Below are 12030 nucleotides of genomic sequence, written 5' to 3' on the forward strand. Positions count from 1 at the left end.
CCTCCCTCTTTAAGAGAGGAGGTCTGGGGGCCATCATCTGTGGTTTGGCTTCCACTGCACAGGGAGAGCAAAGCAAGGATCTTGGCCCCTGGAAGTTCCAGGGGAGGTGCTTCATGTGCTGATGACCAACAAAGCCATCACCCTCCTGCTCCATTTAGCCCCCCCTTCACCTGCTGAGAGACTGGCTGCTGGCTTTAAAGGCTCTCCCAGAGAGAAGAGCTGCTGTCAGACCGGAGTTACCTTTATCTACCTGCACTGGATGGAGTTCTGCTGAGCTGGGACTCCAAGCAGAGCCAGAGAAGCCTTCTTTCTGCTTCCATTTTAATCCTTCCTGGCCTCCCAGAGCTCTCCCTGAGTGCACTGAGGTAGACATTTCTACCTGGGGAAGTGCAGCTTCTGCTTTCAAACGTTTCCCTGCGAGAGTGGAAGGAGCTTCTGTGCTCACTGGAGTGTTGCAGCAACAGAACAGCATTTATTGAGCTGGAGTTTAGTAGTTTGAAGCTAGACTTAAAAATAAGCAAGCAAACTGTCACATCACAGCAGCCCTATGGCAGCAGAGGGCCCAGGGGAGAGGAGAGTGCTGGGCTCATCCTGCAGGCTCCTTGCTGCAGCCTCCTGGCCAGGCCAGTGGAAGTGTTTCTCGTCAAGAGCTCATCTGGGTTGACACCTGGGGTGAGAAGAGGAAGCAGCCATTAAATCAGGCAGCAGTGTTCTGGTCTTGAGCTGTCCTGCCTGCAGGAGCAGAGGTGGTGTTGGTCCTGCCTGACCACTGGCACATGAAGGCAACTCCAGGCTGCAGGGACAGCTGAGCAGTGCTCTGGGGGGGGTCATGCCTCAGTGTGGAGCTGTCACAGCTAACAGCACCCAACCCCCTGAGCTTGGCCAGGAAGCAGCAAAGACCTTCATCTGTGCTTGTCCCTCCATGGCAGGTGCCATGGAGCAGCTGGGGGCAGGCTTAGCACCTCCCTGCCTGGCCATGAGGAGCAAGGACAGAGGCAAAGCTTCCCTGTTGACTACAGCTACAGTCAGACCCAGAATGCCTTCAGTCAGATCCTGACCCAGGATGGGGTCAGACAGGTTCTTCCTTCTCCAACAGCCTGCCTGGGTGACACAAAAAGCTTTTGCTCCATTGATTTCAGACACAACTTGGCTGAGGGAGGCACCAAGAGGCAGCAAGCTTCAGCCAAGTCTTCCTTGTGCAGGCACAGGTTGGGTTTGGGCTCTCAACAACCAACCCAGAAGGGAGCTCTGCCTCCTATGCTCCTGCCAGCTTGAGAGCAAGGGGCAGTGACCCCATGTGTGAGGGGAGGACCTGCAGCTGCCAGCACAATGACCATCTACTGTGCATCACCTGACAGAGGTAGGTGTTGGCTGGGTCATGCCCTGCACCCCTCTGCCCTCTAAGAGGAAGCAAGACCCCCTGCATGTACACAGAAGGCCCTTGCTGGAGCTCAGAGGGGCTCTCTGCAGGGGTTGAGGATCAAAGGAGAAAGCACAGGTCAGGTGTAGAGCATCTCCCTGTGGGGCTGATGCTGAGAAAGCTGGGAGAAGAGCAGCCTGAGAGGGAATCTTCTCAATGCTCAGCAAGAGCTAAGGTGTGGGGAGCAAGAGGATGGCGATGGACTTCTTAGGGGTACCCAGGGACAAGGCAAGGGGCAATGGGCACAACCTGGAACCCAGGAGGAGAAACTTTTTTGCTGTGAGAGTGCTGGAGGCCTGGAGCAGGCTGCCCAGAGAGGTTGTGGAGTCTCCTCTGGCCCCCCCTGGGCACTGTGATCCTGGGCACGCTGCTGCGGGTGCCCCTGCTTGTGCTTGAGCAGAGGGGTTGGACTGGATAATTTCCTAGAGCTGCCTGCCAAGCCCTGCCACCCTGGAATTCTGTGATCCTCCCAGGGTTTAGCTGAGGCCTTACCACTGTTAGCTGTCCATTTTTGGCTTTGAAGACCTGAGGCTCCTGCCCAACAGTGAAGACCATCGTCCCTTCCTTCCCCGAGCCGACGCGGAACCGCAGGCTGCGGGCACAGACAGGGTTAGTCAGGAGCTGCTTCCCTTGCAGCAGGCTTTGCTCTAAGCCCTCTTAATGCCTGTTCCTGTGGCAAATCTCATTAGATGAGAAGATCAGAGCCCTCCAGCTTAGGTGGATGTCCTCAACAATTGCATTAGAGCCCAGGGGGGGTTGATGAACGGAGCCTGCCTGCCTGGGCCAGGCCTTTGAATCTTCCTGGAGCAATTAAGGACTGGAAGCTAAGCAGAGCTGACCTGGAGACAGCCACACAGCACACACAATCTCATCACAGCTGAAAGACAAAGGCCAGGGAGAGAAGCTGCAGCAGGAAGCCCAGGTTTCACATGCCACTGCCAATTCATGGAGAGACTGGGGAGAGACACTGCATCCACCTGCCATGAGCCTGGGGCTGTCACTGGCAAGCTTCCTGTGCTCAGCCAGCACAGCTTGGACCCTTCTCAGTCTCCCAGGGAGCCTGGTGCTGTGACTGAGGAGGTTCCTGTGCTCAGGCAGCACAGCTTGGACCCTTCTCAGTCTCCCAGGGAGCCTGGTGCTGTGACTGAGGAGGTTCCTGTGCTCAGCCAGCACAGCTTGGACCCTTCTCAGTCTCCCAGGGAGCCTGGTGCTGTGACTGAGGAGGTTCCTGTGCTCAACCAGCACATTCTAGACCCTTCTCAGTCTCCCAGGGAGCCTGGTGCTGTGACTGAGGAGGTTCCTGTGCTCAGCCAGCACAGCTTGGACCCTTCTCAGTCTCCCAGGGAGCCTGGTGCTGTGACTGAGGAGGTTCCTGTGCTCAACCAGCACAGCTTGGACCCTTCTCAGTCTCTCAGGGAGCCTGGTGCTGTGACTGAGGAGGTTCCTGTGCTCAGCCAGCACAGCTTGGACCCTTCTCAGTCTCTCAGGGAGCCTGGTGCTGTGACTGAGGAGGTTCCTGTGCTCAGTCACATTCTGGAGGCTTCTCAGCCTTTCACAGAGAGCAGTGCTTATCCTGAAGTGACCCAGGGGCTCAGCCCTAGCAGGCTTTGCTGTGCTGGTGCTAATGAGATCTGCTGTGAAACCACTAAACCCACCACCTCACACTCAGGTCACAGCAGCAGCAGCCTGCAGCAAGTCCTTTTGCAGTCTGGAGGGGAGGCCTAAAGAGCAGGGTTGGAGCAAGGACTGGCCTGTTTCCCCTGGCACAGGAGGGAAAGGTGGGGGGAAGAGAGATGCAGGTGACAGCAACAGGAGCAGGGGTAATGGCTTCAAAGTGGAAGCTGGACTAAGATTAGGAAGAAGTTGCTCCCTCTGAGGGTGGTGAGGCACTGGAATAGGTTACCCAGGGAGGTTGTGGAGGCTCCAGTCCTGGAAGCATCCAAGTCCAGGCTGGATGAGGCCTTGAGCAACCTGGTCTAACATGAGGTGTCCCTGGCCATGGCAGAGGGGTTGGAACCAGCTGATCTTGAAGGTCCCTTCCAAGCCAAACCATTCCATGGCTCTAAACAAGGTTTGGAGTTCAGGCAGGTGGGGTCACAGGCAGCTCATGGAGCAGAGCAGCCACCATGACCAGCATGGAAAGAAGCTTCACTAGCAGGGCAAAGTCAGTGATTAACACATGGTCTCACTCCAGTGCATCCCATTCTGTTCCCCCTGCCTATGAGAGGCAGCAACCAAAGCAACCATGCTACTGCAACAGACCTCACCAGTTAGGGCCCTGGGATGTTAACAGTTTTGACCTGAGTTAGTCCAGCTCTGAGTTTTGGAAGCAAGTTCTTCCCTGAAATGGGGGAGAGGCCTCAAGCACAAGCCCTACAAGGAGAGGCTGAGGGAGCTGGGGGTGTTTAGCCTGAGAAGAGGAGGCTCAGGGGAGACCACCTTGCAGTCTACAACTGCCTGAAAGGAGGTTGTAGCCAGGTGGGGGTTGGTCTCTTCTCCCAGGCAACCAGAACAAGAGGACACAGCCTCAAGCTGTGCCAGTGGAGGCTTAGGCTGGATGTTAGGAAGAAGTTCTTCCCAGCAAGAGAGATTGGCCATGGGAATGTGCTGCCCAGGGAGGTGGTGGAGCCCCCATCCCTGGAGGTGTTCAAGAGGGGATTGGATGTGGCACTTGGAGCCATGGTTTAGTAGTCATGAGGTGTTGGGTGACAGGTTGGACTTGATGATCCCTGAGGTCTTTTCCAGCCTTATTGATTCTATGGCTTGATGGGACTCTGAGCAGCCTGACCTAACTGGGCATGTCCCTGCTGACTGCAGGAGGAGACTAGAGGAGATTCAGAGGTCCTTTCCAACCCAGTGCATGCTATGAAACACAGCCAGCACACTGCCCACCCAACCTCCCTTTGGGCCAGGGTGGGGTTGGGTGGATAATTGGACTTGATGACCTTTGAGGTCATTTCCATCCTCAAGGGTTCTATGATTCCTTCCTTACCTTCCCTGCACCACTTTAACCAGGTTCTGCTTGTTGGCCAGCATGCAGAGTTTGGTGACTGTCTCAAAGATGTGCTCACAGTGAAGGATTGCATCTCCCTGCAAGCAAGAGGTAAGAGGCACAAAGTCATCTGGTGACCACAGAGGGGTTTTCTTATCCCCAACCTTCCTGACCCTGTGGTGTCACCCCAGGCAGCAGCTGGGCAGTCAGAGAAACTCCTTCCTCACCCCAGAGCTGTGACTGCCTGCAAGTGACCAGGGACTGCACAGCAATTCCTGCAGTCAGGTCTGAGCTTGGATCATTAGAGATCCCCTTCCAGGAACTGGCAGGCTGGGAGAGTTGAGGGTAGAATAGACCAGACCAGAATAGACCAGACCAGGTTGGAAGAGACCTTCAAGATCATCAAGTCCAACCTATCAACCAATCCAACACCACCTAATCAACTAACCCATGGCACCAAGCACCCCATCAAGTCTCCTCCTGAACACCTCCAATGATGGTGACTCCACCACCTCCCCAGGCAGCCCATCACTCAGTCTGGAGAAGAGAAAGCCCTAGAGAGACCTCAGAGCTTCATTTCAGTATCTGAGGGGAAGCTGCACAAAGGCTGGGGAGGGACTGTTTAAACAGGGCCAGTGGTGACAAGACAAGAGGCAATGCTTTGAAAGTGGAGCAGGGGAGATTGAGGCTGGACATCAGGTGGTGAAATGCTGGGAGAGGCTGGCCAGAGAGGTGGCTGAGGCCACATCCCTGGAGACATTCAAAGAGGACACAGTCTCAAGCTGTGCCAGGGGAGGTTTAGGCTGGAGGGGAGGAGAAAGTTCTTCCCAGAGAGAGTTGTTAGCCATTGGAATGTGCTGCCCAGGGAGGTGGTGGAGTCCCCATCCCTGGAGGTGTTCAAGAGGGGACTGGATGTGGCACTTGGTGCCATGGTTTAGTCATGAGGTGTTGGGTGACAGGTTGGACTTGATGATCTTTGAGGTCTCCTCCAACCTTGGTGATCCTGTGACCAGTAATGGTGTCAGCCCAGTGACTCAGAGTGTCAGCTGCAAGACTTTGCTTCTCTCACCAAAGCTCACAGAGGCCACACCATGGTCTCCTACCTTCTGTTTGTTGTCCTCAGGGACGTGAATGACTACAATCCCATCACTCAGGTTGCTGGTGGAAATACCTGCAGGAGAATTCAGGCAATTAGAGGAGAGAGAGTTCCATGCCATCACTCCCATCACCTGCCAGTGTCAGGATGATGCTCCTGCAGGAGAAGTGACTCTAGCCCCAACTTGTTTGCAGAAGATGTCCCAGAGAGGGCCTCTGTCCCTCACTACACACAGGGGAAAGTAGATCACTCTGCTTCCAAGTGCCACAAAGCTGCTGCTGTGAGGAATTTGGGCTGCCCAGGGAGGTGGTGGAGTCCCCAGGTGGTGGAGGTGTTCAGAAAAGGACTGGATGTGGCACTTGAAGCCATGGTTTAGTTGTCAGGAGGTGCTAGGTACCAGGTAGGACTTGCTGATCTCTGAGGTCTTTTCCAGCCTGCTTGATTCCATGAATTCATCCAAGTCCTCACACTGCCTCCTGGAGGTGACTTCATCCATCACCAGCCCACCCCTGGCAGGAAGGGAAGTCCCACAGTCCCACCATTACCTTTCAGAGTGCTGTAGTCTATCTTCTGCTTGATCTTGGCCATCTCCACCACGCAAGCTGAGGCCTGGGTGAGGACAAGCAGCCTCTCCCGTGCTTTGAAGCCGTTCCTGTCGTATTTGATCACGGGGGTCACGTACTGAAAGCAGCGAGGTGGAATCAGCACTTCTTGCTCCTCCAGGCTGCAGACCCCAGCCCACAGCAGCAGCTCCCAGCCTCTGCTTGGAGTGGCCTGCTTGCTTTAGACTTGGAGACCCAGATGGCAAAGCCACCCCGGAGGAAGCTGGCTCGCCTGTGCCCTCTGTGCCACGGCAAGCGCAGAGCACGCAGCTCCACCTCTGCCCACTTCAGCCCAGGTTGGGTTCCTGAAGCTTTTGGGGCTTCTGTTTGAGGAATGGTTAATAAACTGTTGGCCAGGTGCACTCTGAGCCCTGCCTCCAAAGCAAACACCCTGCTGGTCAGCCTGCTCTGACGCAGAGTCACGGCTGCAGGACAGCATCGGGTGTCCCAGCTCACCCCCTGCGTGAGCAGCCAGCTCCAGGACTGCAGTGAAGCTGGCCTGAGGGCTGCTGAGCTGCAGCTCTCCTTCCCTTACCTTGATCTTCTCACCCTGGAAGAGCTGCAGCACTCTGGGGTTTAGATCACTCTCTTCTGCAGAGCAAACCAGAAAGGCCAAGTGAGGCTAGGTGGCAGGTGGCCACCACTCCCACCAGCAAAACACCAGAGATGCATTCATGGTCTTCATCCTATTAGTGGTTGCTCCCTTGGCACTCTCCCTTCTAAGGGTCTTCACCTCCAGGTTCTCCCAACCCCACTGCAGTGGTTCTCCTTGCCTGCCACACTGGCCTGTTCCTGGGTCTGCTCTTGGTCCAGACCCTGGCATGAGAGGACTCATGCTGAGAACCACCCAGGGCATCTTTCCTTCCACACCATGGCCCAGAGGAAGCTCTCCCAGAGGTTCCAGCAGCACCTCCTGCATTTCACCCCCACAGCAGGACCCAGCCTGCCAGAGCCCTCACCATGCCACTGCACCCCCAGAACTTCCCTCCATGCATGCAACAGCAGCCAAGGTGGACTCCCCAGATTCCCTTCCCTCCTTCCCAGCAGCTCCAGTCCAGACTGGATCCCCACAACCAGCACTGCAACCACCCTGCTCCACCCAGCACAGCAGGAGTGGGTGAATCCCATCCCACCAAGGACCTTTGCTTGATGACTCTCAGTCCCAAGAGGGATTCAAGGGACAATCTGGCAGTGATTGTCCCATTTAATGTCACTGGACATGACAGGGCAAGGAAACTCCAACAGTGAGGCCCAAACAACCTCCACCAGGTGGGAGCTTAGTTGGAAACTGCATCTGCTTTGTCAAACAGAATGCTCCTGAGCAAGGAGCCCGTGGCCAAGTCCTTCAGGGGGCTGTGGGGCACTCACTCAGCCTGGTGTCCATGAAGGGCTGGTTTATGCTCTGCTGGTAGCCTTCCTTCTTGCCTCTGAAGACAGCACTTGTTACCACTTTCTGCTCTAGCTGTGGAGAAGGAACAGCCTTGAGTGTTGAGGTGCCTCCAGCAGTGGTGACAAGGGCACTGTCCCTGCACATCATCATCCTGGCACTCCAGATGAGTGGACAACCCAGCTCACACTGCACTACTGCCAACATACAGATGGTTGGGCTGGGAAAGACCTCCAAGATCATCAAGTTCAACCAGTGATCCAGCACCACCTACCCACCTTCCTCAGCTCCCACCCCTCTGGGCATCAGCCCCCCACCTCCCACCCCTCTGGGCATCAGCCCCCCACCTCTCCTCCAGCATCTTCAGGTTTAACTGTACTACAACTAAAGGAGCAGCAGGGACTAAAGAGCTCCCACAGAGCTGTCCTCCTCCTCATGGATCTTTCCTCCACATCTGAAGGGCAGTTTCAGTGCCACAAGCTTCAGAGCCATGTGCTGCAGCCCCACACTGCACATGGCAAGGGCCACCCACACAAAGACCTGACTCCAACCTCGCTGAGAGGAGCTGAGGTCTGTCAGAAGGTGCAGTCTGTACCTCAGAGATGCACAGGGTGGCTGAACTCCCTCCTAGCAGTTACCTGCACTTTCCTCTCAGCAGGAACCCCCTGGCAGTATTTCCTTACAAGGTTCCTAATGCACATGTTCTGCAGCATCTCAGACACCTACATTAAGAACAGGAAAGAGAAAGAAGTGAAGTGATGCCACCAGCTCCTGCTCAGTCCTAGCAACAAGTCCTGACTACTGACCTGGTGCAACCTGCTTTTAACACCTAGTTGCAACCCACCTGAGCTCCCCCAGAAATAGCTTGCTGCCAGAGAGCCCCAGAATTGCAGCAGGGTGAGGGCTGGAAGGGAGCTCTGGAGATCATCCAGTCCAACCCCACCCTGCTCAAGCAGGGGCACCCACAGCAGCTTGCCCAGGAGCACAATGCCCAGGTGGGTTTGGGAGCTCTCCAGAGAAGGAGACTCCACAACCTCTCTGGGCAGCCTGCTCCAGGCCTCCAGCACCCTCACAACAAAGAATTTTCTCCTCCTGTTCAGATGGAGCCTCCCAGGTTCTGCTTTGTGCCCATTGCCCCTTGCCCTCTTGCTGAGTACCACTGACAAGAGTCTGGTCCCATCCTCTTGCCCCCCACAGGCCCTTTAGCTCTTGCTGAGCATTGAGCAGATCCCCTCTGGGGCTGCTCCTCTCCAGGCTCAACAGCCCCAGGGCTCTCAGCCTTTTCACAGAGATGCTCCATGCCCCCCAGCATCTTTGGAGTCTCCACTGGACTCTCTCCAGTAATTCCCTGTCTCTCTTGAACCAGGGAGCCCAAACTGGGCACAGATGTGGCCTCAGATGCTGTCCAGTTCCTGCAGAGGGGCCACACGCCCTGCCACAGCCCAGACAAGATGCCAGGCTGCAGGTCTGTTTGTGCTGCAAGCTTCAAGCACCCTGGGATTAAATTCTGCCTTTAATGGGGTTCAGGAGCTCACATTTTTGGTCAGTGCATCTCCTTTTCTATGGCTTGAAAAAGCAGCATGGACCTCCCCCTCCTTTCCCTTGGAAACAAACAGCATCATTCCTCCCACCCCAACCTCCCCAAGCTCTTCCACCTTGCTTGAAGAGAGAACAGATCATTGCTCTCCTCCTGCATGAGGTGTGCACACAGGACAGAAGCTACCTTCAGCCCCAAGCCTGGAGCAACCCTCACCTCTTCCAGGATGGAAGGAGGCTGGAGCCAGCTCTTGTCCAGGACATTCTTTGGCAGGTGGTCTCTGAGCTTCATCAGGTAGTTGTACTGCACCAGCCTCACAAACTCAACGTTCTCTGGGCAAAGAGGTTTCTTCCGATTGATGAAGCCTTTTATGAACCTACAGGACACCCCCAAAGCACAGCTCAAGGGAGGTGAAAGGCACAGAGGGCAGCCAGCAGCCTGCCAAGACCATGGGTGCTCCCTCAGCTGCACTGCCACCTCTCAAACTTCAGGATGTTCCCAACACTGCCATGGCTTTCCAAGGGGGGTTGGCCAAGCTGCGGTGTTCCGGGCTTGGAAAGCAAGATCAGCTCTACTCCTGGTGCAGTGCACAGGAGAGGGGCTTGAGGAAGTGGAGCTGCAGGGTCATGGGACCATGGATGAAGGCACACAAAGGATTATCCTGGAGATCCCTTGGTTCAGTGTAAACCAGGCAGAAACTGGCGGATGTCAGAGGTGAAAGCCGCTTCTGATCAGCCCCATCTGGCACCCCTCCTCCTAAGTGCCATGGTGGCTCAGAAGTGGCTGTGGAGGAGATCATTCTGACTTGCTGTACTGTCAGGACTGTGCAGTCCTTGTCCAGAAACCATCCCCAAGCTGTGACCCCCCCCCCCACCCACAAGCCTCCCCCATGAGCACCATGCAGTGATAGTTACTTCCTGATTATCTGAACTGCCCACGACCTCTTCTTGGCTGCCTTTCGGGCCAGGACTCCTCTGCAATAAGCTTCCAGCTTGATAGCTGCAAGAGGCAATTGGGTCCTGGGCTTAGTATCAGAGGTCCTGGGCCATACTATCCTTTAAAATCACACACAAGAAGTTCTAACTGTTTTTTTCCTCCAGCTCTCCCCATGGGCTGATCCTCAGTACAAGGAGTTTAGGACATTCTATTCTCCATAACTGATCTGGCACCACCTGCACCGCAGAGCTCAAAGTTGTGGCACTGAGGTGCTGTGGACAGCAAGGAGGTCATCTCAGAACACTCTCCTGTGAGCCTGCACCATGATTTGGCAGCCTGACCACCATCAGAAGAGGCTTTGTTGCTCCAGTCAGGCTGGGGAGAGGTCTGGAGCACAGCCCCCTGAGGAGAGGCTGAGGGAGCTGGGGTTGCTTAGCCTGCACAAGAGAAGGCTCAGGGGAGACCTTCTTGCTGTCTACAGCTCCCTGAAGGGAGGATGTAGACAAGTGGGGGTTGATCTCCTCTCCCAGGCAACCAGCACTAGAACAAGAGAACACAGTCTCAAGCTGTGCCAGGGGAGGTTTAAGTTGGAGGTGAGGAGAGAGTTCTTCCCAGAGAGAGTTGTTAGCCATTGGAATGTGCTGCCCAGGGAGGTGGTGGAGTCCCCATCCCTGGAGGTGTTCAAGAGGGGATTGGACATGGCACTTGGTGCCATGGTTTAGTAGTCATGAGGTGTTGGGTGACAGGTTGGACTGGATAATCTCTGAGGTCTTTTCCAACCTTATTGCTTCTATGAGCATTGACTAGAACCAGTGAACTGCTGGGGTTGCAAGAGCCCTTTGAGCTCATCAAGTCCAACCACTCACCTAGGGCTCACCATCACTAAGCAATTCCTCTGTACCCCAGGACACAGCAGCACAGGGTGCTGCTGCCACCACACAGAGCTGCTCCATCAGCTGAGGCCTGGGTGGCACCAAGAGCAGCACATGGTGTGAGTAGCTCAGCAGAGCTCCTCACACAGCTGTCACCTGCATCCAACCCCATCACCCACAGCCCCGTGGGGAAGCTGCAGGGGCTGTCTGCAGCAACACGGACATGGGACCTCCCAAAGCTACTGAGAAAGGACCTCCCCAGGCTACAGCTGCTAGTGGAAAGAAGAAGAGAAGAAGAGGATCCTCAGTTCCAGAGCCCATACCTGCATCTCTCTTCTTCTTGAATTCCCTTTTCCCAAGGCGTCCTTTGTATTTGGCCTGGAGTCTCGAAACTGGGAGGGGGGAAAGCAGAGACATTGTGCTGGGATCTACTGGATCACAACATTCCTAGAGCCACAGACTGGTTTGGGTTGGAAAGGACCTTAAACATCATCTAGTCCCAACCCCCTGCCCCCTGGGCAGGGACACCTTCCACCAGACCAGGTGGCTCAAAGCCCCATCCTGCTTGGCTTTAAACACTTCCAGGCTTGAAGCCCCTTCCCAACAGCTTCCCTGGGAAAGCTGTTCCAGTGCCTCACTGGAGTGTGGAGAAGATTTTCTTCCCCATGTCCAATCTAAATTCAGCTTCTTGCAGCCTAAAGCCACCCCCCCCCCTTGTCTTGTCACTGCATGCCTTTGGGGAGTGTCCCCCTCCAGCTCTGCTGCAGCCCCACGGTGATCACACACCATGTTCCAAGCCTCAGGAGGGTCTGCACAGCCATGGAGGAGCAAAGGTGCCACAACACCAGCAGGACCAGGAGTAGGCTGTGTGGCTAAACATGCCCTTGGGCACCATTTCTGCTTTTCAAGCAGACCCCAACAGGTATCACTAGGATGAGATGGGTGGTATCCCACTCCCAAAGGAGAGGTCCTTACTGCATCCAGACAGGGTCCAACAGTTACTAGCAGGACCAAGGAGCTCTAAAAGCAAATGGGTGTCTAGAAACCAAGCAACATAGAATTGTCAGGCTTGGAAGGGACCTCAAGGATCAGCCAGTTCCAACCCCCCTGCCCTGGCCAGGGACCCCTCACACTACATCACTCACAGCCACATCCAGCCTGGCCTTCAAAACCTCCAGGGATGAGGCT

General features: G+C 55.4%; 1 protein-coding gene across 1 annotated transcript in view; it reads right to left on the reverse strand.

Moving 5' to 3' along the window:
• Positions 1 to 545: 545 nt before the first annotated feature.
• MYO1H (myosin IH) overlaps positions 546 to 12030 on the reverse strand; it is a 35794-nt gene continuing 24309 nt past the window's right edge. The window contains exons 22-32 of the mRNA XM_009909710.2: positions 11166 to 11234; positions 9949 to 10033; positions 9251 to 9410; positions 8136 to 8219; positions 7479 to 7572; positions 6646 to 6701; positions 6054 to 6189; positions 5516 to 5583; positions 4413 to 4510; positions 1870 to 2012; positions 546 to 667 (exon numbers count right to left, since the gene is read on the reverse strand). Coding sequence (XP_009908012.2) covers positions 546 to 667; positions 1870 to 2012; positions 4413 to 4510; positions 5516 to 5583; positions 6054 to 6189; positions 6646 to 6701; positions 7479 to 7572; positions 8136 to 8219; positions 9251 to 9410; positions 9949 to 10033; positions 11166 to 11234 — 1115 coding nt within the window. The remainder of the gene's footprint in view (positions 668 to 1869; positions 2013 to 4412; positions 4511 to 5515; positions 5584 to 6053; positions 6190 to 6645; positions 6702 to 7478; positions 7573 to 8135; positions 8220 to 9250; positions 9411 to 9948; positions 10034 to 11165; positions 11235 to 12030) is intronic.

Source organism: Dryobates pubescens, chromosome 25 (genome assembly GCF_014839835.1).
Source record: "Dryobates pubescens isolate bDryPub1 chromosome 25, bDryPub1.pri, whole genome shotgun sequence".
NCBI lineage: Eukaryota > Metazoa > Chordata > Aves > Piciformes > Picidae > Dryobates > Dryobates pubescens.